Below are 22,682 nucleotides of genomic sequence, written 5' to 3'. Positions count from 1 at the left end.
CCAATTGGTCAAGGGAAATCTGTGGAGTTCAAGAGTTTTCAATGTAATCCAACTTCTCCAGAATAACACCTGCTTTAATTACTAGTTATAAACAGTAGTTAGATTAAATAAATTAAATTGGTTTTCATAACCAGTAGCAATAATGGCATATTATTTGACCAGCTTTGCAACTAGACACATTAGGTCTTTTTGGTTTTGGTTTTGTTTCTCACCATCCTACGCTGTTATCAATTGGCAACAAATAAGGCTGTTTTGCCCATGACAGTTACTGATAAGTGATCTCCCTGTCCTTATCTCGACCATAAGGTTTTTCATCATATTTTCTCCCTCTGTCTTGTTGATGAGGGGGAGTGAGAGAGCAGCTGGGTGGGCATCTGGCAGCCAGACAAGGTCAACCCACCACATGCGCTCTCTGAGATACTGGATTGCTAAATCCAGTGACTTCAGGTACTTTGTCCTCACAGAGAGAGCTGCTTCTGTGTAGCACAGAAAGGGACAACACTGGAACTTCTTCTTGACTCTCACTTCACTGCTTAAAAAGTTATGTGCTGTTAAATAGGTTTTTTTTCAATTTCAGCATAAACCCCAAATGTTTACCATTCACTTATTCTTTAAATGTAGCATGGCTCCAAGTAAGCTATACACAATTGTGTCCAAAGAGAGAGAGAGATCCTTCTACATGTTAGATCTTTGTGTCCATTAAAATTACAAAGATGAACTACTGAAGATTTTCTGTTTCTTATGCATTTTTAAGGTAGCCGATAATCTCATAATTTATTATTAATATTTTTCTACTTGAAAGTGCCCATAGAATTTATCCCTATGCTTTTCCGTAGCAGGAACTGTGGTCATATGACTAAGTTGTCATGAAGCAAACTGAGATGTAAACTTACAGTGCACATGAAAAGTGGTAAAAATCAACTTAGATTTATCATACAGGAGCTAACAGAGTGTAAGTTCACACCCTAGCTCTTTTAGCCATTTCATAAATATTACCTATGCTTTCCACTTACCGTATTTGCTTCTTCCATTTCATCAGTTGCTTAGAACAAAGCATGCACAGACCACTTTGTGATGAACAGAGAAAGAGAGTGAGACCATCTACTCATTCTTACCTGTTTTTCTCTTGAATTTTCAGGATTTCGTGTGTCTGTTGTAGCAGCTGTTTTTCTAGCTTGTACGTTGACAGTGAATTTTCCAGTAGTTGAATTTCAAGTCTGGATGTTTGATTTAGCACCTTAAGGATAAATTAAAAGCTTTAATGTTTATATTGTTCTGGTTGCTATCGCAACATAATGCAACCATTTCATTCTAATTTGATGATTCATCAAAAATTGTTTCTAAATCCTTTTTTAACCTCAGCTGCTCAGCTGGTGCAAATGAACTCAATCAAGCTACACTGATATCTACCAGCTGATATTCTGGCACCCTGTTTACTGTAGAATAATACTAGGCCAGCAGAAAAAGGAAAGGTGACTGCCAAATAAGCTTCATTTCAATGGAAAGAACAAGAGGCATGCCTCAAACATGCATTCCTACAAAGCATGCTTAAACCAGAAAAGTGCAAGAGTACTTGGACTGAAGCCAAAGTGTTGCATCCGCTGTTTTGTAAATAGAGCTCCTACTTTAGCTTTCCCCTGAGTTCTTTCTTTTGCAGTGTTGGCAGAAGTCTGGTATCTGCTTATGTTATCATTACTTGCACTCTTACACAGATTTTTAAGATGAAGGCTGTGATCCTAAACATTGCTTTATGCAATTGTCTTTCACTTTAGTGGTGGTCTGTATCAACAGCCCAAGTTTTACTAAGTACATCAGACTGAAAGAAGCCTTTTAACTAGATGAAAGAGAATAGATTCTAACAAAAAATAGTTCAAAAGTGGAAATAACAGAATGCTTTCAAGAATGAAAGCAATAATATTAATTAATATGTTAGTTGATTTTGTTGGGATATCATTGTTCATTACATAGAGTCTGAAGGAGTGTGTGTAAATAGCTTTTGTAGATATGTGTGCACGCAACAGCTGAGATGCAATCACTTCTGGAACTGAAAATGATGCCTCTTTAATGGAACCTATCAGACCTTTCTTGGAAGGACATTTATCAGTATCATCATAGGATTATATGGTAACATTTTCTCATGCATGCCTGATAGGAATTTATTACAGAACATAAGGCAAAGAGAATGGCTCTCAAACTCAGTCCAGTGCCTTATTTTTGTTTGAAATTGTTGACATTCACAGAGCAACTTGAGTCGTCCTTTTTTAAGGGTACAGAGGTTGAAAAAATTGGAAATCATGAGTATACAGCTGTTACGTTGTTCAAGATGGGTACATTTGGAAGTGCCAGGAGGCATCACCACAGTTTCAGAAGGACCTGGCAGAAACTGAAGGTTAATTACAAAGGTTGGCAAGGGGTAAGAAGACAGGAAAGCACCAACAAATTTCCATACATCTGTAGAGCAGCCTACGAAACATCAGTAGAGCTTCAGGTAGAGAAGAAAGCCTAAAGGTAATCAGTGGGATTTTGGATAGATCAGGGATTGGGAGGGGTCAGTGCAATTTTAAGGAGATGGAGGCTCTCTCTTCAGTCTTTCAGACTCCTCCTTACTCTGGTATGAATACTTCTTATTACAGGCATGAGATTGATCCTGGCCTGCCTTTCTCCTCCTTGTATCCTACAGACGTTCACGTCTCTGCCATGCAGCTGGCTACCTCCATCACTGCCAAGAGCAGTCTCTTTTCACTTTCTTGAGCCACCTGCACCACTCTTTTCTGACTGATCGTAAAGCCAGGGACTACAGGAAGTTTCTCATACTGCTGAAAGAGGAGAGGTGGGAAATGCCGTCACTGAGCTGAAAGTCAGAGCAAGTACTGCAACAAGGAAGAGCCACTCCCACTGATATCTTGAACATCCCTTAAATTCTTCAGCAATAGGTATAGAAGGAGGAAGTCATCTGCTCCTTCACACAGTTGCCAGTGATACCTCTACCTTGAAGTGGTTCCTCAAAGGAAAAGCGAGATAGAGGCAATGCACATTTTGTCCCTTACCTGCTTAAAGGAGGAAACCGTGAATGAGTACTCAACACTTACACCTAGGTAGGTCTTGTGGGATATAAGAAGAGTTCCTACACCTCCTTTTTCTTTACTAAACATATGATACTACAGTGCATAGGTCTTCACCTCTTATGTTTCCATTTAGATATTCCGTTGATACTGAATTAAAGATTTTCTCCAACATTTTCATAAGTAAATATACTATGGTTTAGAAACTGTGGTCATTTGAGATCACGACATTTATAAGTGAATGTTGATCTATTAACCAAGATGTAGGAAAAAAGGTGCAGGGAACCAATGTAAGACAGTGTATCTGCCTTTCATAATTACCGTTGTTTCTCAGTGTACTGTAATGTGATTATGTAAAAACTTGGTAATGATATTGTAAACATGAGTAAGGACATTGAACAGAAAATATCATCTTTCAAGAAGTACATATGCCACTAGAACAAACCAACTAAATACAATACTTTAATTCCCCTGTTCTAAATGAACAGCGAATGCAGTGCAGCTGGTAATATACCACATGCTAAGAAGATCAAGAGGAAGTCAGCAAAAACAAGGAAAACAAATATGCATCTTAAACTGATAAAAGAATTCAAAAGGCAAAAAGTAGTACGTATCTTTGCAATAAGCCCGGTATGAAATTGTACTCTCTGTTACGACAGTGATACTCTTGTCAGTCAATCACAATAGTGATTTTAGTGCTAGGAATCATATGGAGGTGGCTCTTTAAATTCATGTGATGTTATACAATTTTACAGTAATAACAAATACACAGTGTTTTATAAAGAAGCTGATGCTTGTCCCTCTCTCTTCACAGTTTAAAAGCTGCAGACATACACTACTTTTCAAATAGCTGGAAACACCTTGCAGAAAATAAACAAAATTTCTTGTAATAGTAAGGAGGCAAACAACAATGGAGATCAAAGGCTCTGTTTTAGCCTGAAACTCGGTATTTAGCTTGACACTTGTATCATTCACAGTTGGTAGCTGGGCTGTTTATTTGAAGTCAAATGCTGATTTAGTTTCCTGGACAGTCCTGCCTGCCTTGCACACACAGAGCTAAATATACTAACCAAATGAAATCAAAAGAAAGACACGTAACAAGGGTCAGTCATCACCACTGTTGGTACCAAGAAACAGAGTGCGTATGTTTCTTGGAGCCCTGTGTTGAAATGTTTTGTGTGGTGATGCATTAGAAAAGAAAGAGGATGGGAAAAAGTTCTCTGCAATTAACATCTTTCAGAAAACTACTCTGGGAACATACCTGGGTTTCAACATCCGTGAGTTTTCTCGTCTGCTCTGCTGTCTGGCTGAGGAGGCTGGTCCCTATCTCGAGCATGGTGGCGGTATGGTTCTGCACAGCATTCTGCTGCAGCTGCACCATCTCCGATTTCATGTTTTCCACAATGTAGTTCTCAAGCTGTAAAAGAGAAAAGGTTGTAGCTGTGGTATTTTTACCTGTTTAGGCATCCTGGTGACATAAGGGTGCATAGCTAGCATTCTTGCCAAAAGGGGAAATTTCAACATTTTCAGGGGGAGTCCAAGTCTCAGTTGACCCTGTGACTGTTAGGGTAGGGACTTGACTATCTTGGCAGATCCTTCCAGTCACAAAGTCCTAATGTTTTTCCAAGTATCACGGCCTGCTGGCATGAGCTGGAGCAGGCCCTGCCTGCCTCCATCTGTGTTAAGGTTGCAGTGAGCGTTTGTGGTAGACATGTCATGGCAGCTCCAAAATGAACCCCTTAAAGAACAAAGCATACCACACGGAAACACCAGGTCCTACTTGTACATTGTAACTTATATATGAGTCCTTCCTGGAAGAGATCCCACCATATCCTGCCTGCCCTGGATTCTTCCTATCTCACAGTCATTCAGCAACATGATTTTTTACTCTGTTAGATCCCCACAAAAGGTTTCGCGAACTCAGCAATGAACGCAGCTTAGTTTAGCTGTGACCGAAAGATTGTAAAGGGATGGAGACACTGTCACGGCAATAAAAGAAGGAAGTTGTTGACCAAAAAGCATAGAAAGCTGTTTTGCTCCTTTGCTTTTGTTGTCTTGACATTGTTTGGCTTGCATTTGCAGTCTGTTGAACAGAATCTGAATTAGGACCCTCTAAATAAACTGGACACCCCAGAGTGAGGGACACTTTTTGTTTCAATTTATTTTAGTTGACATAGGCAGGGTCATTCCCTTCTAGCTACCTAGATCCTTGCCCTGCCACAGCAGACCAGAAACCCAGGACTAGTCTACAATATGATGAGATGATTGTTTCTTACTTTTACAAGCATTGTTCTGGCATCTTGCCTAATGTGTTCCATAAAGTATTAACATAAAGAAAGGTGGCCCAGAACATTGTTTTCAATACCTTCCACTGAAATCAGCTGGAGTCCAGCCAGTTTACACCCAGTGAAGATTTGGTCCTCAGTTTCATTTTGTGGCTGATCATGTTTTTTATGACTAGCTGATTCCAGACTTAAGCAACCACTGTTTTACCTAATAGTTCTAATCATTTGGACCTGCTTCTGCAGTAGTAAGCATGTTTCATTGTGAAAGGTAAGCTGCACAACTAAATAGTAAGAACCAGATAAAGTATTTAAAGCCTGAAGAAAGGAGCAGGAGTCAGATATACAGTGTGATTAATAAGAAGGGCTGCTTTCGTCTTATCTGCAAGCATACCTGTGCTTAGGGGTAACTGCTGTTAGATGTTCTGATAAGCCACATCAGCTGAGCTCACAAAGGATTTATTGCAAATTTGATCATTTATGTGCACCTCCTACTAGTTTTATAAACATTTTTACAGAGAAAGAACACTGCCACAATGTAAAATATTTTCTGCGTAAGACAGTTGCTGGTGTTTTGTTTGTTTGTTTATTTGTTTACCCCAGTTTGGAGAAGCACTTAATACCCATGATGGTCAAAACAAAAGTGGATGTCCTACAGTTTCAGACAACAAAAACATTTGCTTGAATTGCCAGGTAACCACTCTGGGCTGGAAATCTGCAGAGTGTTTTAAGTGGTGGGGAAAATTTATTGTTGAATACTCTGATAAGTATTAAAATGAGATTTAACAGCCAAGGAAAACTGTGTACTGCAAAACAATGTCTGCAATGGATGTCACCATCTTCCACTCCCAGTGTAAGTTTACTATTCTGTTTTAGTTTATTACTATAACTGTTACAGATATTAAGCTAGTTCAAGGGAGATTTTACAGATCCATCACATTTCTACACCATGCTTTTATTTTCAGTAGTATTTTGCCTGTATATCTTTTTCACATCAGATAATGTATTTTTAGCCACCCTTTGCTTCTTGTTGTTTTCTAACCAGTAATTTTTTTTTTCCAAACTATCCCTTGGTTGCAAATAATCCCTGTGAAAGACTCCCAAAAACTCCCAAAACCTTCTCCATATTCTGGTCCAGACACTGGAACACCTGAACAAGAAGTTCAAGTTTCTCCCATAGCTTTCATCTCCTAATGAAACACAGTCTCTCAAGTCATGGTACTACCTGTGATGGAGTACCAACACATACATTTCCTCACATCTAATGTTTTTCGTTTCCAGATAGGACCATAACACGTCTGTGGTGTGGTTGTGCAGTGCTTGATTTGTTAGTCTGCAGCTTTCTGAAACTGCCTTGCTGTACATGGGCCACGTGGTACATGTGTGCAACGGATGTCTGGGAAAATCCAAGCAAAAATATGGTGGCTACACTTACTACACATCAGAAATCAGAAATTAGGTATTTTCACACATCAGTAAAAAGAAACACGGATAGGGATATAAATATAAAAAGACAACAAGACATTTAAATTTCTAACTTTTTTTGCCTGTTATTTTACTCACTTTACAGAAAGGATTGCGTTTCAAAGATCTAATTGTGTGGAGCTACAGCAGGTTTTGACTAGCAAGAACACAGGCATAGATTGAGGCATATTGCATAACTTGTACTTTTTATTATTGTAGTCTAACACATTCCCCATGGTATCCAGTCTTGGGCAATTGCCCTTTGTTACTCACCCCTAAAACAGCCTCTGGTTGAATCTGAGACTGACTCATTATAACAACAAAGCTGATTTTCCTGTTTCAGAATTACTCATTAAATGCTTTTGTAAATATTTGGTGTTCGGTACGCTGCCACAATAGTTTCTGTGAGCACATCTCAGGAGTATCAGGAGCTATTCACTCAGGCAAAGGAGGGTAGAACAAGGACTGAAATAATGTAAAGGTTCTATTACATTAATTCCCCTTCCTTCCTTCCCCCACTTCTTTTAGTTTGCTCAGTGGATTTATCGGTTGCAATACTGGCCCTGCTAAAATCAATGGCAAAATTCACATTGACTTCAACAGGCCAAGATTTCATCTATTATTTTTATTGTAGAAAACCAACATTTACCAGGTTCATTATGGCCAAGCACTGAGTTTTATCTGAAGCCTTCCCTTCTTTGGAGGCATTGTATTAAGTATACTGAACCTTAGACTGAGCTTTCTTTGTGGTTAGTTAAGAGGAATAGTATCTATTTAACAGGTGATAAAAGGATCCTTGCAGGGTGGCCTCATAGAAAATGTGACATGAAGAAACCTATTCATAGAAGTAAATTCAAGAACATTTAGGTTTTCAAGTTATTTTTTAGAACCCCTTCATCCTGTAATTAAGTTAAATTCCATTTGTCCAGAGACTGCATTAAACAGTAAATACATAATGCGTGATGAAATACTCTTTTCAGTGAATCTACTTTTTACATTTGGATTTTCAAATCCTTATATTACTGTTTCTTCTTATTTCAGTTACTTTTTGTTGTAAAAGTGAAAGAGAATTCTTTTCTGCATTCTTTTCCCTCCATCCCACCCCTCCCACTATATGGCTTTCTATACTGCATTGATGTCCTTGTTATTTATTTGGCTGCATCTGCTTTCGTTAAGACTCATTACATTGCACAGGAGTTTTCAGTAATGCAGAATTACCGGTGGGATGCATAATAATGTTATAACATTCTCAGAAATAAAACTGTCAGAAGGTTCAGTGTTATTGTTTAATAAACATTCCAGAGGATTATGCATTAAAAGTATCTAGCTTTTTCTGGACAATGTTTATTGAATAATCTTCATAGAAACCACCCAAACACTAATAGAACTATTAAAATGGAAACTGTAACTTAGGGCCTAAGTAAATGATAATGGTTTGTGGCAGATGGCTTATAAATATCATAAGGGTTTTTTCTTCTACTTTGATCAAGTAATGTTGGTCCCATGTAATTATATGTTAAGGACTGCTATGATATCCAGATGACGTTAGGTTTTCATACAGTGCTTTAGAACAAGAATGCAAGTTAAAGTAACAATAGACAGCTCTCCCTCTCCTACCATATATTGCACAGCATTTGGAATAATAGAAAGACAATGCACCAGTGATATTTTGTAAGAACTTTTTTGTCTTGTTTTGCTTTTCATACCTGAAGATGTACTAGTAACACTATACCACAACAACCGATGAAAGTTCAGTTCTTCTTTCTTTGTTTTTCTGTCTGAGGGAGGGTCATACCTCCCCTCACTGACAAACTGCCTCGGGGAGTCAGATACAAAAGTGACATTTGATGTAATTTGTATTTTATAAATACACAAACAGCCTTAGTGGGAATAAGCTGGAAGAAGTTGAAATATATAGAATACCATAGAATTTCTTTGACTTTTGCAGAAGTAGAAAGGGATTAGGAAGGAGTTTATCACCAACAAAAGAGATTTTATTTGTGTATTGAGAAGGCCACCATTACATTTATTTTAAAAAGATGACATCTTCTATAAACCATTTGTCAATGAGAAAAGATTGATAAAAAGACAAACTTACAATGATGCAGCCTTCTCATATTACAGATCCAAGGAGCAGAGACCAACCAGAATATATCCTTCCACTGTTTCTGACCGTATGTGATCAGTGCGAATCAGGGAAAATGAACATGGATGGCACATAAAGGCAATGAATAATGCTCAAATGTTAACACGCTAATCTGCACCTGATTTGGAACAACCTTACTTGGGCTTTAAGCATGTCAAGGAAAGCGCACATCAGCCAGAAAAAAAATTGTAGATACACCATCAAATAGACAATGAAGATGACTACTTTGCCAAATCTATCCTCAATGAGACTTAATAAGATTGCAATATAGATTGTACCAAAGGAGACAAGAAGTGATCCGTTTGAGGAAGAAACTTCCTCAGATCTTGGGTAACTGATTACCTACATTAAGATGATACGGGCTGCATACTGATAATTTCAGTGAATTTATGAAATCAACCTTGCTTAGCTAAAGTGAAAGCTTGAAATGACTGGTACACAAACTGGACTCACAGAAAGGCCTGTTGGGATTTGTAGTATATGAAGCTTTCACAAAGAAATCATTGGTTATGAAATATACATAAATAATTGTGGGTTTCAACTCTAAAAGGAACCAGAAAAGTAATCCAGCAACTCTATATGTAGCCAAACAAACATTTTTGAGGAAAGCTGGCTATAGAAACTCTGTTTTAACTTTTTTTTTTAAAGCGATATACTCAGACTTCTAGCCTTAAGGCAGCAGGAAAATAAGCCTATTTTAGTTTTTCAGTTGCACGTTAATTATAGTAATTATTTGCATAATACTTATGCAATTCATTATTCTGTACTTGTTTTTGCAGTTTCGTAGATTTCTGTAGTATTGCAACTCATCATTTTGATTTCTTACTTAGATATTTTTTATATCTTAACCCTAAATTAAAACATTGTGGTTTTCCAAATTCTATTCCTGACAAAGAAACAAACAATGACTTGCAGAGTGTGTATATCCTCCTAAACTACCTCATGCTGAAAAGAATACATGCATTTCTGAACTGAAACATTCGGTTATTTTTTCCAAACCAAATGTTCCAAACACGTCAAAGATACTTTTCCTTAAATCCTTTAATCCTTGAATGCCTGAACCTGGCATCTCATCCGTTTACTATCTGGCTATAAAGTATAATTAATAGACACAATTAAATTGCCATCAGGAAAAATTGGTGGTTGACTATGTATGTTTAATTTATAGCCTGCATAAGAGATATATATGTATATATAAGCAGTGAACATATCCTCATATGTATAGAGGCTCACAGATACAAATAATCACTTGTCATGTTTTAACCCCAGCCAGCAACTAGCACCACACAGCTGCTCACTCACTCTCCGCCCCCCCCCGCCTCCCTGTGGGATGGGGAGGAGAATCGAAAATGAGTAAAACTTGTGGGTTGAGATAAGAACAGTTTAATAATTAAAATAAAAAATAAAATATTATAATAATAATAGTAATGAAAAGGAAGATAACAAAAAGAGATTGAAATAAAACCCAAGAAAGACAAGTGATGCACAATGCAACTGCTCACCACCCGCTGACCGATGCAGAGCAGCGATCCGCCCCTCCCGGCCAACTCCCCCCTGTTTATATACCGAGCGTGACATTCTATGGTATGGAATATCCCTTTGGCTAGTTCAGGTCAGCTGTCCTGGTTATGCTCCCTCCCAGTTTCTCATGCACCTGCTTGCTGGCAGAGCATGGGAAACTGAAAAATCCTTAACTTAGGATAACCACTACTTAACAACAACTAAAAACATCAGTGTGTTACCAACATTGTTCTCATACTAAATCCAAAACACAGCACTATACCAGCTACTAGGAAGAAAACTGTCTCTATCCCAGCCGAAACCAGGACACCACTACTTGTTTCTTTAGCATGTGACCAGTGAAACCACAGTTGCATTCTCAGCACACAGTGACCAAACACCATTCAATTCAGCCCCAGCTGACTGATACTGAGATTTCTAATCCAGGTGACTTCCAATATACTAATGACACTTGTCCTCATGGTGGTTGAGCTTGGTTTTATAACAACCTTCAGTTAAATAAAAGTTTGCTATGAATGTAGAAGAATCTTTTAGCTAGTTAAAAAAAATAAAATTAAAACACCACAGGTTTTCCTCTTCAGATGAATAAAAAGATGACCAGACATGTTTTTGTCAGAAGAAATCAGGGATAGCAGATGTAAGACATCATTCCAAAACACATGAAGTAATCTTTCTGCTGCATTCAGCATCAGTATAGTGTGTACAGGAGTTTTGTTTCCAGTTCTGAATGTTGCAATTCAAGAAAGATGTACATTATTTTGGGAGAGTGTACGGAAGATAAAGAGTGGTCATAAATCTAGAAAACTGAAAGACTTATGAAAGTTTAGCTTAATAAGAAGGCTAACAAGAAAATAACTAGAAGAACATAAAACTGCAAAGAGAAAGAGAATAATTTGTTTTCCACGTCCATGAACCTGCAGTAAATGAAGTTTAACTTTTACATATTAGGGGAAAAGTTTTCTAACAGTGCAGGTAATAAATTACTGATAGGGATTCTGCAGGAAAACTGAAAACTTGATCACTGGGGGTCTTAAAAGAATACTTTAGGTAAAGATCAGGCAGATTATATGGTATTTTATAGTTCTTTCTAGTTCTATTTTTTCTTATCTCCTAATGAAACTTTTAGAAGGAAGTCAATAAAAGAGGAGTCTCATGAATTAAGAACACAACAATTAAAAAAAAACCCCACACATAATGGTATAAATAAGAAGAATTGTTCTGTATAGACCAAATCAGCAAAATGAGAAAAGTCACTGAGGATGTTTCTGAAAGTATGAATATACCTCAGTAGGGATGCAGTCTGCAGAATCATCTGAGAAACTATTATGTGAGACAGCTCTGCAATTATAAAATGGCAGCACTTTATTGTACTCAAGTTACTTCTATTAGGCTGCTTTAGAAACTAAAGTCTCTGAAAATCAATCAATTTGTGGATATCCGAGCTTCTGTCAGTGGTGGCTTGTCACATCTGTACCATGTTAAGTTATGCAGTACAATACATAAAACGTAATAGGCAATAATAGATAATGACGGTGGAAGAATACACTGTATGGCATCCCACTGGAATCTTGGTAAACTGGCAGTAAAATTATTTTTATTAAGCACTGTACTTTAATATGCATAGAAATAGTCCTTGCTACACCAGTCAAGACAAGATATGGGGACCACAGAGTTCTTTCTTTGTTTCAAGATGTCAAAAGACTTCCCCAGTTAGGTTTACCCAATGGCATAATATTCCACATATGGGTAATTTATGGGAGCAAGAAGGCCGAGCTTCAGTTCCTCACAAAGTATCTGCGATATCAAAGACAGTGTATTGACTTAGGCCAAGTATTGATTGTACTGGCCTGATAATTCAATCTGAACTTTCTACTAAGGCATCTTCAGGAAATCTTTCCAATTCGTTTTCAAAGTTTTATATCACTCTAAAAGCTTACCCGCTTCTAGACTAAAACACAAAAACCTGTATAAATGAAATTTTATTTGTCATTTCAAATGTAATTAATTACAGTTATTACAAAAGCATACAAAAGAGTTTAAGAGTCAATTTCAATTACTTTTGTATGAATATTGGATCTCTCTCAGTTTTTTAACCTTAAGGCTTAATAAAGTCAATAAGCAGCATAACTGAGAATCATATCAAATGTGATTAAATGGTCCCAGAAGGAAGCTACTTATAACAAGTAAATCATAACAGTATGTTCTCTTTTTCTACTGATTAGTAATATTTCTGGTTCAAAGAATTATACAGTTTAATGTTAACCTTTACAAATTTTATTACAGCATCAATCGTATTTTTCTTTCTTGATCTAACTTTCCAAATCACTTAATTCTATAAACTAAATTCCTTTGATTATACAGTTGACTGCAAACATGAACCACCCCCAATATACACTGAAGAGGAAGGCATAATTGTAGAAAAGGCAACATCTGCGATCTTACCCTAAACAAATCAACATCTGCGGGGATTTTTAAAAAAATATTTTTCTGTTAAAGTGTGGAACTAATTAATTTTCTTTGGCAAAGATACTTTTGGTGAGGAGTACTTTTCAGAATGACTAATTTTGGAACTACTTCTTTGTAGAAGAATATTTAGACACCTTATGGCTCATTCGTAGAGGATGGACATATGACAATGAAAATTAGTTCCACTGAAATATCTCCTCATTACATTACGTATGGTTCTTGACAAATGTAATCTTAAACTGCGTAAATAGTTCTGGTTGCTATATTGCACTGCCAGCTCATATCTAAACTTTCAGTGAACCTGGGAAGTTGTAGTATAGTTTGGAATCCATATATAACTTTTTATTTGTGTTACAGGAGGCAGTATAATGTTTTAACATTGTATTGCTAAATCTATTTTTAATTCTGCTTGGTTTCTTACACTCATCACTATGACATATGAGCGTATTGTTGGTATTCTGTGTATGAAAACACTTTTCCAAGAAAGGTTGTGAAATTAAGACTCAACTGCATTACATTCTAGTCTTTGCACAAGTTTCTTCTTTCTGTAGTGCCTTATGTAAATATCACAGGAGAATCTCTTTATTCATTGCCATGAGCTCTGCCTTCAGCTCTTAGGTCCTCTGTCTTAGGTCCTCCGTGATGAAGAAATCACAAATCCTTTTTATTACCGTTTGTCTATATTTTCCTGCGTAGATTGCAACTTCCTTGGAGATTACCCTTCTGCCTTTCATCAGTGCCTGACACAAAGTCTCAAAGTCAGCTGAAGACTCAGGACATTATATTATGATGGTGACTGCCGATAAACTAGTGTCTTAATTTGGGATCTTTTTTGAACGCATAAATGGGAAGTTTAGATGCACTGAAACCACTGAAAGTACTGCAATTTCAGTACATATGGGGCTACAGGAATGCAAGGGCATCCCCTGGGCCATCAAACAACTTCCCCACTGTTCCAGGCAACTATTTATTTTTACCTTCAACCCAGAGAGATCCACAAAACATCCACTCCCTGCATCCCACCAGTCTTAAAACACTCAGCAGAACTCATGATCTGTACACTATGTATTCACATCCTCCGTGTGTGTGTTTCTATCATAAATAACCTAGTGGTGAGGAAAACTGAAAGTGATCTCATATCTTTTGCTAGGTGACAGGGAATAATGAAAGCTTCCTAAAGTTTCAGTGTTACCAGACACGTGAATCCTATTGTGTATTCCCTGTCTGTGATGCCTATGATGTTTCACAGGTACCTGGTAGGGACTGAACCATGGTAGGGTTTTGCCTTGTCCAAAAACAGATTAAGTACAGGGCCAGTGATCCTTGTGGCCATGATTAGTGTTTATGCAGCTAACTTTACCTCAAAACACAGGGAAAAATGGAAGCAGAACATATCTGCAGTGACAGCGTGGTTCATGGTCTGCTCGAGGGCAGAGCATGCTGCCACGAACTTCTGACTCAGTGAAGCCTTTGACAAGCTAGACCACCTGAGTAGCCAAGGTGTTTGTAAGCAGATGAGATCCTCACCTCAGCACGTCTTATTTAGTGAAAAATGTTTAAACCAATCCTATCTACACTACATAGAATAATATTTTAATCCTGTTCTTTTCTCCTCTTCTCCCTTGCCTAATAATGGCAAATATTATTTTATTTTGCTTTATGTCTTCTGTTCAGCATTTGGCTTCAACACCGTGATTCCAGTTTGTATTGAAGACTGATGTTCTTGTCCATTGGTACCTAATATAGCAAAGAGCAAAACCTCTATGTGCTGTAAAATCCGTTCCCCCACAGAACCCAGGGAGGTAGAAGCCTGAAATCTGCTGAACTACTTCAGTCTATCAGCAATTAATATCTAGACAAGGGTTTATATATTCTCACACACAGTATTTATGTGCATAGATTTACATGAGTGTATACATAATAACTCCCTTAAATTATGGGTTATAAATGTAGGTAGACAGCAATGTTCATTTGTGTCCTATAAAGTTTGGCTATATTTATGGTTCTTAACTTTTATTACAATAATCTGGGTGCAAGCGGTTTAATGATAGATGTTCTGGATACATGGAAATGTTTACCTTAATTTTACTACAGACATTAAAAAATTATATTGATACATCTCTGCTGGAATCATTTTATAATTTTAAGGCACAAATAAATGAAATTTCCAGAAATATCTGTAGCAGTAAACTAGGAACTTCAGTTTCCCACAGCACTATAAAAAAGTTAACTACTAGTACAAACTCTAACACCTTTTCTTTCCATTCTTGAAATTCTATATATACTCATTAATGTCTAAGTGCCTCCAGACATACATACAATTCTCAGCATTATAATAAATGGGTAACTCTGCATATTGGGGAGATGGTCCTGCCAAAATACGTGCAGCCCCAGAAAATTTGGTTTCTTCCTGTGCTGATGGATATGATTGTTTTAATACATGTCAAACAGTGAATTAAAACACATAAATAAAAGTGTTGCCAAATACTCCCTTCCAATAATTATTAAAATGAGAAACATGCGTAAAAATCTCAGATTGAACCTGTCACATATTCAGTATACATGTACATATATTTACATATGCACATACATGTATGTATATATAAAATAAGGATGAGTTCTTCCACTAAATAGATTATAAAAAAACCATTTTAGAAGCAGCAGTGGCAAAATCTGAAGTTCACTAAACCATATAATGAAATATCAGGTACTTAAATTAGCTTGTAGAAAAGACTATGAAACTTAATAAGATAAAAGTGCCTTGGTTTATCTGAAATGGCATAGTTCAAGATATATATCTTCTATGCCTTTAATAATTGTATAGAAAGATAAGACCTTTTTTATAGGAAATATGAGAGCAGCCAAAGCATATAAAGACAATTCTGGTCCCTCTTTTCATTACATTCCTCTGGAGATTTTGAAAGGGAGCAATCACAGGTTTCCTTTGAGTAAATGTGTACTAATACAATCTCCTTCATCCCCAGTTGTTGGAGTGAGATTCAGGATATGATTAGGGGGATCAATTCCTTGTTGGACTGAGATTCAGGATATGATTAGGGGGATCAATTCCTTGCCCCGAGTTTACTTCTTGAATGCTACAGCCTCTGAGTGAGAAAGTAAAACTGCAGGTTTCTCTAGAGAGCTTATATACTGGGAATAAGTATTATTTCCATTAGCTGCTAAAGGAATAACCATACTGGAGTTGCAATGATGAGGAGTAGAATCAGGCTGTTCTGTACTTAGCACTGAGCACAAACTCAGATTAGTGACAAGAAAATTGGGTTGAAAATCTCTTCTTTTAGTCTAATTCTGTAGAATAAAAACTGGTCCAAACATTTAAATTTAGGGAAAATCTGAAAATTTAAATCTTTTGGAGATATTCCTGCACTTAAGTCACTGTAAAGAGGAGATAAATGAAAAGGAATGATGAAAGAGTCTCTGTCCTAAAGCCTTGCTTTAGGAGCAGCATTTTTCCCCTGTTTTTTTCCAGGACCTGGCAAGAATATTCCCTCCTACTTCAGTTTATCATAATCACAGCTCTTCCTGGAAGTCAATGTTATTGCGAGGCATTCCTTTGTAAGTCATGAAATCATGAGCTAAAGTGGGGAAGCTTTCAGCCTTCAATTTCATATCTGCTAACTCATTGTCAGTAGTTTCTCTTTCTATGGCTGATGCACAGTTCCTATGGCTGTTGTTAACGAAGACAGGACAAATAAATTCATAGATGAACAACTATTATGTATGTGCATAAGCACACACGCAGAACAACAGATGTAGCAAATGATAGAGGAAGAGGGGCATATATTAGAAATGGATTGCTAGACAAAGAGATGGGCAGTTTGTATGCAGCAATTTTAAAATATATCTGGTTTTACAAGGGAAAACAGAAGCCACCAGACATGTATTCACAAGTGTTATGCTTAATGACCAAGTTAAACACAGTTAGAGATGAATAGTTTAAGATTCGTGCATGCTCAATACTGATTCAAAGAATTATACTAAAAGTGAAGTGGAATGGTTTTACTCATTTTTTAATAGTAAGAAACTGTTCGGATGTCTTTGATGTATCCTTCGGACAATCTAAATATGAATATCTTCCCAGTGATCCCAGGCGTACTGGCACCCGTGGCTGCTCCCGCATTCCCAGCGAGGCGGCAGCGTGGCTGTCAGACTCACTCTCTCACTGATTAAGCTGCTACTTTTGTTTGCAAATTTTCACACAGTGTCCCTGTGCCCGAAGTGATAACAATCACAGTCATTTCCGATTTGTAATCCAGGAACATGTACTGGCCCTTGCCCTGACAGAGCTTCACAGTTCACAAATATAAAGCGACAGTCCTTCTGGCATGATTAATGTAGTGAAAACACAGAGTAATGAGTCAAAGATGAGACACACCAGTTATTTCAAGTCTGTCCTTCACTCAGATCTTATATGAATTCTTAGCATTTATCATTGGTTTTGCTTTCTTGATCTTCCTTCTACAATACTTCTAATTTTACAATAAATCCCAAGTAGGTAATGTATAACAATAAGACTAATGTTTTCTTGCCAAGTAAAACTGCATTCAGAGGATGGTTTTGTAATAACTCAGAAGCATTTATAATGTAATCAAAAATACATTGAATAAACCAACATATCAGAATAACAGGACTATTAAATAAAAAGAAAATATCCCAGGCCTGCTGTAACTCTTCAGAATCAGAGATGACCAGGGCTTGAAATCAAATACAGATATCCCTAAACTTTCAAGTATTCAGATTCAGGATTTTAGTTCAATCTCATTTTCATAATGATAGCCATGTGGTACTGTTCTTCTCCCTCAGGGGTAAGGAAAAATATCTGTTGCACTGACTTTGTAGTTGCTGTACATAAATGCAGACTTTCAGGTCATTAGTTTAACCACATGTGCAGAACATACAGGAATTAGGATAACATTTCTCATGACTGCAGCTATTCGATCGAAAGAAGAATTGACATCAATAATGCTCATATCTGTCACACTTTGTACTATTATAGTAGAGAACAAAGTGTTCATGAATCCTTAGGAAAGTTTGGCAGCTGTTTCACTGAGAGGTAGGTCGCAATCACGTTAATAGTTATACATTCTGCCCATTAGCTGGCAATAGCGTTCATGTCCTGTAGTCAGAACATTATAGGATGGCAATTTCTTCAGTACTGAAAACAGATGAAAAATCTTGTCAGGCACTAAAAGAATGCTGTGACTGTGACTCTAATCATACTCATATCTGTTGCTCCCAGAGGACCCAAGGAAACTGTATCGGTTACTGCAAAGTACATCTGAACCCCACTCCCATCTCCAAACCCCTGTGCCCAGAGCACAGAAAATCTAAATATAAGCCATGCAAAAGTCAGGAATAAATGTTCTGGGATAGGTGTTCTCTTTTTCAGGACACAGGTTTTCCATCCCTGGTATTGATGTTGATGGAAACAGCGTTAACTCTATGCCATGCCTGAAGGTTTGATCAGGTGGTGGGGAGACCAGAGTACTAGAGCCAGCAGAGCCATACAGGAGACCTGTGGGGTAACAGGCCAGGCAACCCCTGATTCCCCACTGCATCCCTGTCTCATTTGGATCCAATTCTTTCCATTCAGGTAATGCTGTGGTTTCATTTCCAAGAGGTCAAATAACGTGGAGTTAAGATACATACGGATTTATCTGTGGAAAAAAACCCATATGATCCTCTACTGGGATAATACGGGAAGGTTAGATAAAGTCTGAAATCCTGACATATTAAAGTCAATGGAGGTTTTGCAGTTAACCTCAATTTGGCCAGGATTTCACCCCTGACACTTCACTTTTCTTTTTGACTTTCAGCTCCAGAACAGGTGAAAATATCTTCCCAAAGCCAACAGGAATGCTATTATTTTATCATTAATTAGCTGTCTGCAATTCAAATCTGCTCTGAAACCAAATGCTGGGGTTTGTCATCTTACTGTAAACCTATTAATATGCTATCCAAGATTATTTTCTTGTGGAAAGTATGCTGTTAACATTAGCGCAAGGGTGCACATAGGGATTATTAACCATTATTACATTTGGACTAAACTACTAGCTTCTAGACATGAAAAGAAAGCTAAAACACAAGTGCTTCTGTTCCACTTGAAATAAATTACCATGCTACCACAAATTCCCAGCAGGAAAAGGGAAGAGGAGACGTAAATTTCTGCTCAATGTGTAGAATGTTTAATGGATTTCTGTGTGATAACAGTGGAAGTAGTGGCACTGTTCATTTTGTCAGTGTGATAAAAAAGAAGCAGGAAAACAGGACTTCGTTCCTTTTTTTGCAAGTGGACTGCAAGGCTGTCAGAAAGGTGTTTTCTTTAAGAGGAAGAATACAGGAAGGATTATGTAAAATGAGCAAAAGCTGCAGAGTTCCAGTTGAGAACTGAACTTCCTGAAAGGTCGGGGTGTTGGGAGTTTGTTTGAAGCTTATCTTTTTGCTTCTCTGCAGTTCCAGTAGCAGATCTTTCACAGCTGGGCAGCAGCAATAGCTCTGCTTTCACGGCACCCCAAAGGAGGGGACGTTCCAAGCAGACCTGCAGTCCACTGCTGCCACATGAGAGAAGGTCATGGCATGAAAGCGTCTTCTTCATCATCATCTACAAACCTGTGGCATGTGGGACTAGAGGCTCAGCTGGAACACTGCAATAGCTTGGCTGATCTGAACGACTTTTCCAGGTAGGACTTCTTCTACTTGCCAAAGAAAACTAGATAACAAATCTCAAATGTACTACAAAACTCTGCTCTAGCTGAAGGTTCCTTATCCAAACCAACAGCTGCGTGTTTAGAAAATGTGATTGTCCCTTCACTCCTTCACGCTCTTGTAAACATCTGTGTTAGTCTTGGTTACTGCAAGGTTCCCTTTTATCTGGGATGGTTGCACAGCTTTTCACTGACATGTGGGCGAACCAGCCTGCTTTCACGAGTGAAAGCAGATTTTTGCAAGAAGTAGAAAGAAATTCCTCTAGCTGTACTACCAAAATTCCCTACAGATTTCTTTTTGGACATTACAAAAATGTAAGAGAAAAATAGCCTAGCTTTTTTCCCTTGTCCCAGCTCCCAGAAACTCAGTGCAGATCAGGGATTCACCCAGCCCTACTTGAATGCAATGCATTCGTAATCCTGCTTCTATTTTTGTTAGGCAGAAGGGATATCGCTGGTAGTTGGAGCTGATTATTCTTGAGACAGCTCAATACAAAGGTTTAGTCTATTCCTCACTTTCCTGGTGGTGACAGAGTACTCGTGTATGTGACAGAGGATTCTGTAGTATGTAAGAAGTAGCTTCTGTTCCCATCCTGCCAGAAAAGATTGTGTTCATCAGATGAGTCAGTGAATTTATCAGGTAAAAAGGAAGCTGACACTGATAACTCATCTGCTGCTAAATTTAAGAGTGTGAGTCCCTGTTTAATAGTCACTACTATAAAACACATTGAAATACAAGGAGCAGCTAAAAAACAAGTGACGTTTGAACTTATGGCTTCGTGGTTTCTGTGAACTTTCCACAAGGCTGCTAGCTTGTCTGACAAGAAGTCTCTGATACACCTGTGAAATAAGAAACTAAAACATGGGCTGTCCCAGTAATTTTCCTTCATGTGGCAGCTCTAATTTCCTTTTGTAAATATAAGGTAAACACTGCCTTTCTGAAGGTAAGCTCTGTGTGAACTATCAAAATCACAAAGCTGCAATTATATGTCACATAAGTGTTGATAGAAAAAAGGTTTCCTACCATTTGTTTCTTACTCCAGTGCTGTTTTGTATTGGCTAGTAAACAAATATCCTCATAAACATGAATGGAACTCTTCTGTGTATGATTCAAACATGATGCCAGCCCCATTTGCCCTCTTATTACCAAGATGCTTAAGGCAAAAAATTAGTGACATTTAAAAGAATGAAGTGACCAGTGACAAATGTGAAGAACAGCTCAGTTGTGGACGTGTTTCATCGCTATGTTTAAGAAAGGCGGAGGGTCTTGGCACAGGCTGCGCTGTAGATCAGCTGAACCAGCACAAAGAAGAATGCTCGAATCCTTTACTGCAATGGATCTTCATAATCCCCATCTTTTAACACATGGTTCACAAAGCCAGAGTGGTAAGAAGGTTTTTTAATATAAACTGGCTTTCCAAGTCCTGAAATGTTAATCAGATTGGTATTTCATTTTATTTCTTTTATACTTAAAGCCTATTCTACTCTTGCATGAACTGTAAAGCTTTTATTGAGAAGAATGAGATGTATGCTAAAAACGAAATATACAGTATATAATTAGCTCTGGTGGACTTAATAGTTGGAGGGATATACTTTAGGAAATAATCCTGAATTTTCAAGGAAGGAAATAGCTGATCAAATGGTTTTATTCAGTCTGTAATTCCTAGGATACTGTGAATAGCTGCCCTTTGGTACATCAGCAGAAAGATTGCTTAATAATAAATGATTGCTTAATAATAAATAGAGTGACTTTTAATTGCTGTAAATATCCTTCCAGAATAATTTTATGTAAAATAAGTTATAAACACAAAAAGACACTGGTTTATTGTCTCTTACTTGGATGATTTACATTGATTTTAAACAGTTACAGGTTATTTAAAAATAAAACAGTGTGGTTTCTGCACAGAAAATAGTGTGAGAGAAATATATTAGAATTTAAAGTGCAGGCCAGTCTTTCGACTAGAAATAGTTTATCTCATCTCACTTAAAAAGAACATGTAACAGAACATCAGAATTGCTGAAAAAACGTGACAGCTATACTTCACTATATTTATGTTAACTTCCAAAATCAGATTAAATTAGTTATTTCAACTGTCCCCCTAATTTTGTTTAAAACTGCATTTGCTTCTCAAATCTAGTGAAACTTTGATACTATTAAAGGACAAGTTAGCTCATTAAATTAAATTTAAATTCATACAGTTTTTCCAACATAAATAAATAACCCAAATATTTTCATCCAGACAAATCAAATGTGATGTTCAGTTAAGCGAACAGAACATTCTGTAAGAATTTAAATCCACACAGTGACCTGAAATAATTTTATAAGACAATGCCAACTTAAAATCAACCTTATATTTAGCCCTTTTTTACCTTACTTACGTTCTTTCCAAGTTTAACCAATAGTGCTATGTAAATGAGTGCTGAGAGAAAGAAGGTCTTTCTGGTAATTTTGTTTGTTTTTCGTAGTTAATGGCATTTGGTCTCTGTTCAATTTCTGCTCACTTAACTGTGCCAAAGAATGGCCATAAATAAAGCCAAGATGACAATGTCAGTCTACGTGTAAGCCCAACATTTGCCATATCCAGGCAACTTGCAGACAAAGTCACAAATTGATATAATTTATGATGGCTGTTCTTTGAAAAAGAGGCAGGACTTCTCAGTCCCAACCTTTGCATGTATATCTAGACCAATATTATCGAGTGCGTATATGTGTGAACTGATACATATGTGTGAACTGATACATTTGCACATGGCTGAAATTGTGAGTATCTGCTATTACAGTCTCCTCCCATGGAGATCTCAGTACAGGATCAGGGCATATGAACTGAACCGAAGCCAGCAAAATATTTCATTAAAGCCCTCTGAAATCTAGTAAATGAAAATGCCTTTGACTGTTATTGACCTGAGCTGTATTTTACAAGTGAGCTGTTTGTGATGGGATCCCCAGACCATTAACAATTTTCTCAGTAATGCAGTTAAATCTTAGGCATCTTTCTTCTTTTTACTTCTTAGTTAA

General features: G+C 37.3%; 1 protein-coding gene across 1 annotated transcript in view; it reads right to left on the bottom strand.

Moving 5' to 3' along the window:
- The window catches only part of ANGPT1 (angiopoietin 1), a 162,385-nt gene that overhangs the window by 83,280 nt on the left and 56,423 nt on the right, over window positions 1-22,682 (bottom strand). The window contains exons 2-3 of the mRNA XM_050891999.1: window positions 4,324-4,479; window positions 1,116-1,237 (exon numbers count right to left, since the gene is read on the bottom strand). Of these exons, the coding sequence (XP_050747956.1) occupies window positions 1,116-1,237; window positions 4,324-4,479 (278 nt within the window). The remainder of the gene's footprint in view (window positions 1-1,115; window positions 1,238-4,323; window positions 4,480-22,682) is intronic.

The sequence above is a fragment of the Gymnogyps californianus genome, chromosome 2 (genome assembly GCF_018139145.2).
Source record: "Gymnogyps californianus isolate 813 chromosome 2, ASM1813914v2, whole genome shotgun sequence".
NCBI classification, from domain to species: domain Eukaryota; kingdom Metazoa; phylum Chordata; class Aves; order Accipitriformes; family Cathartidae; genus Gymnogyps; species Gymnogyps californianus.
This window is presented reverse-complemented; position numbering and strand designations above follow the sequence as displayed.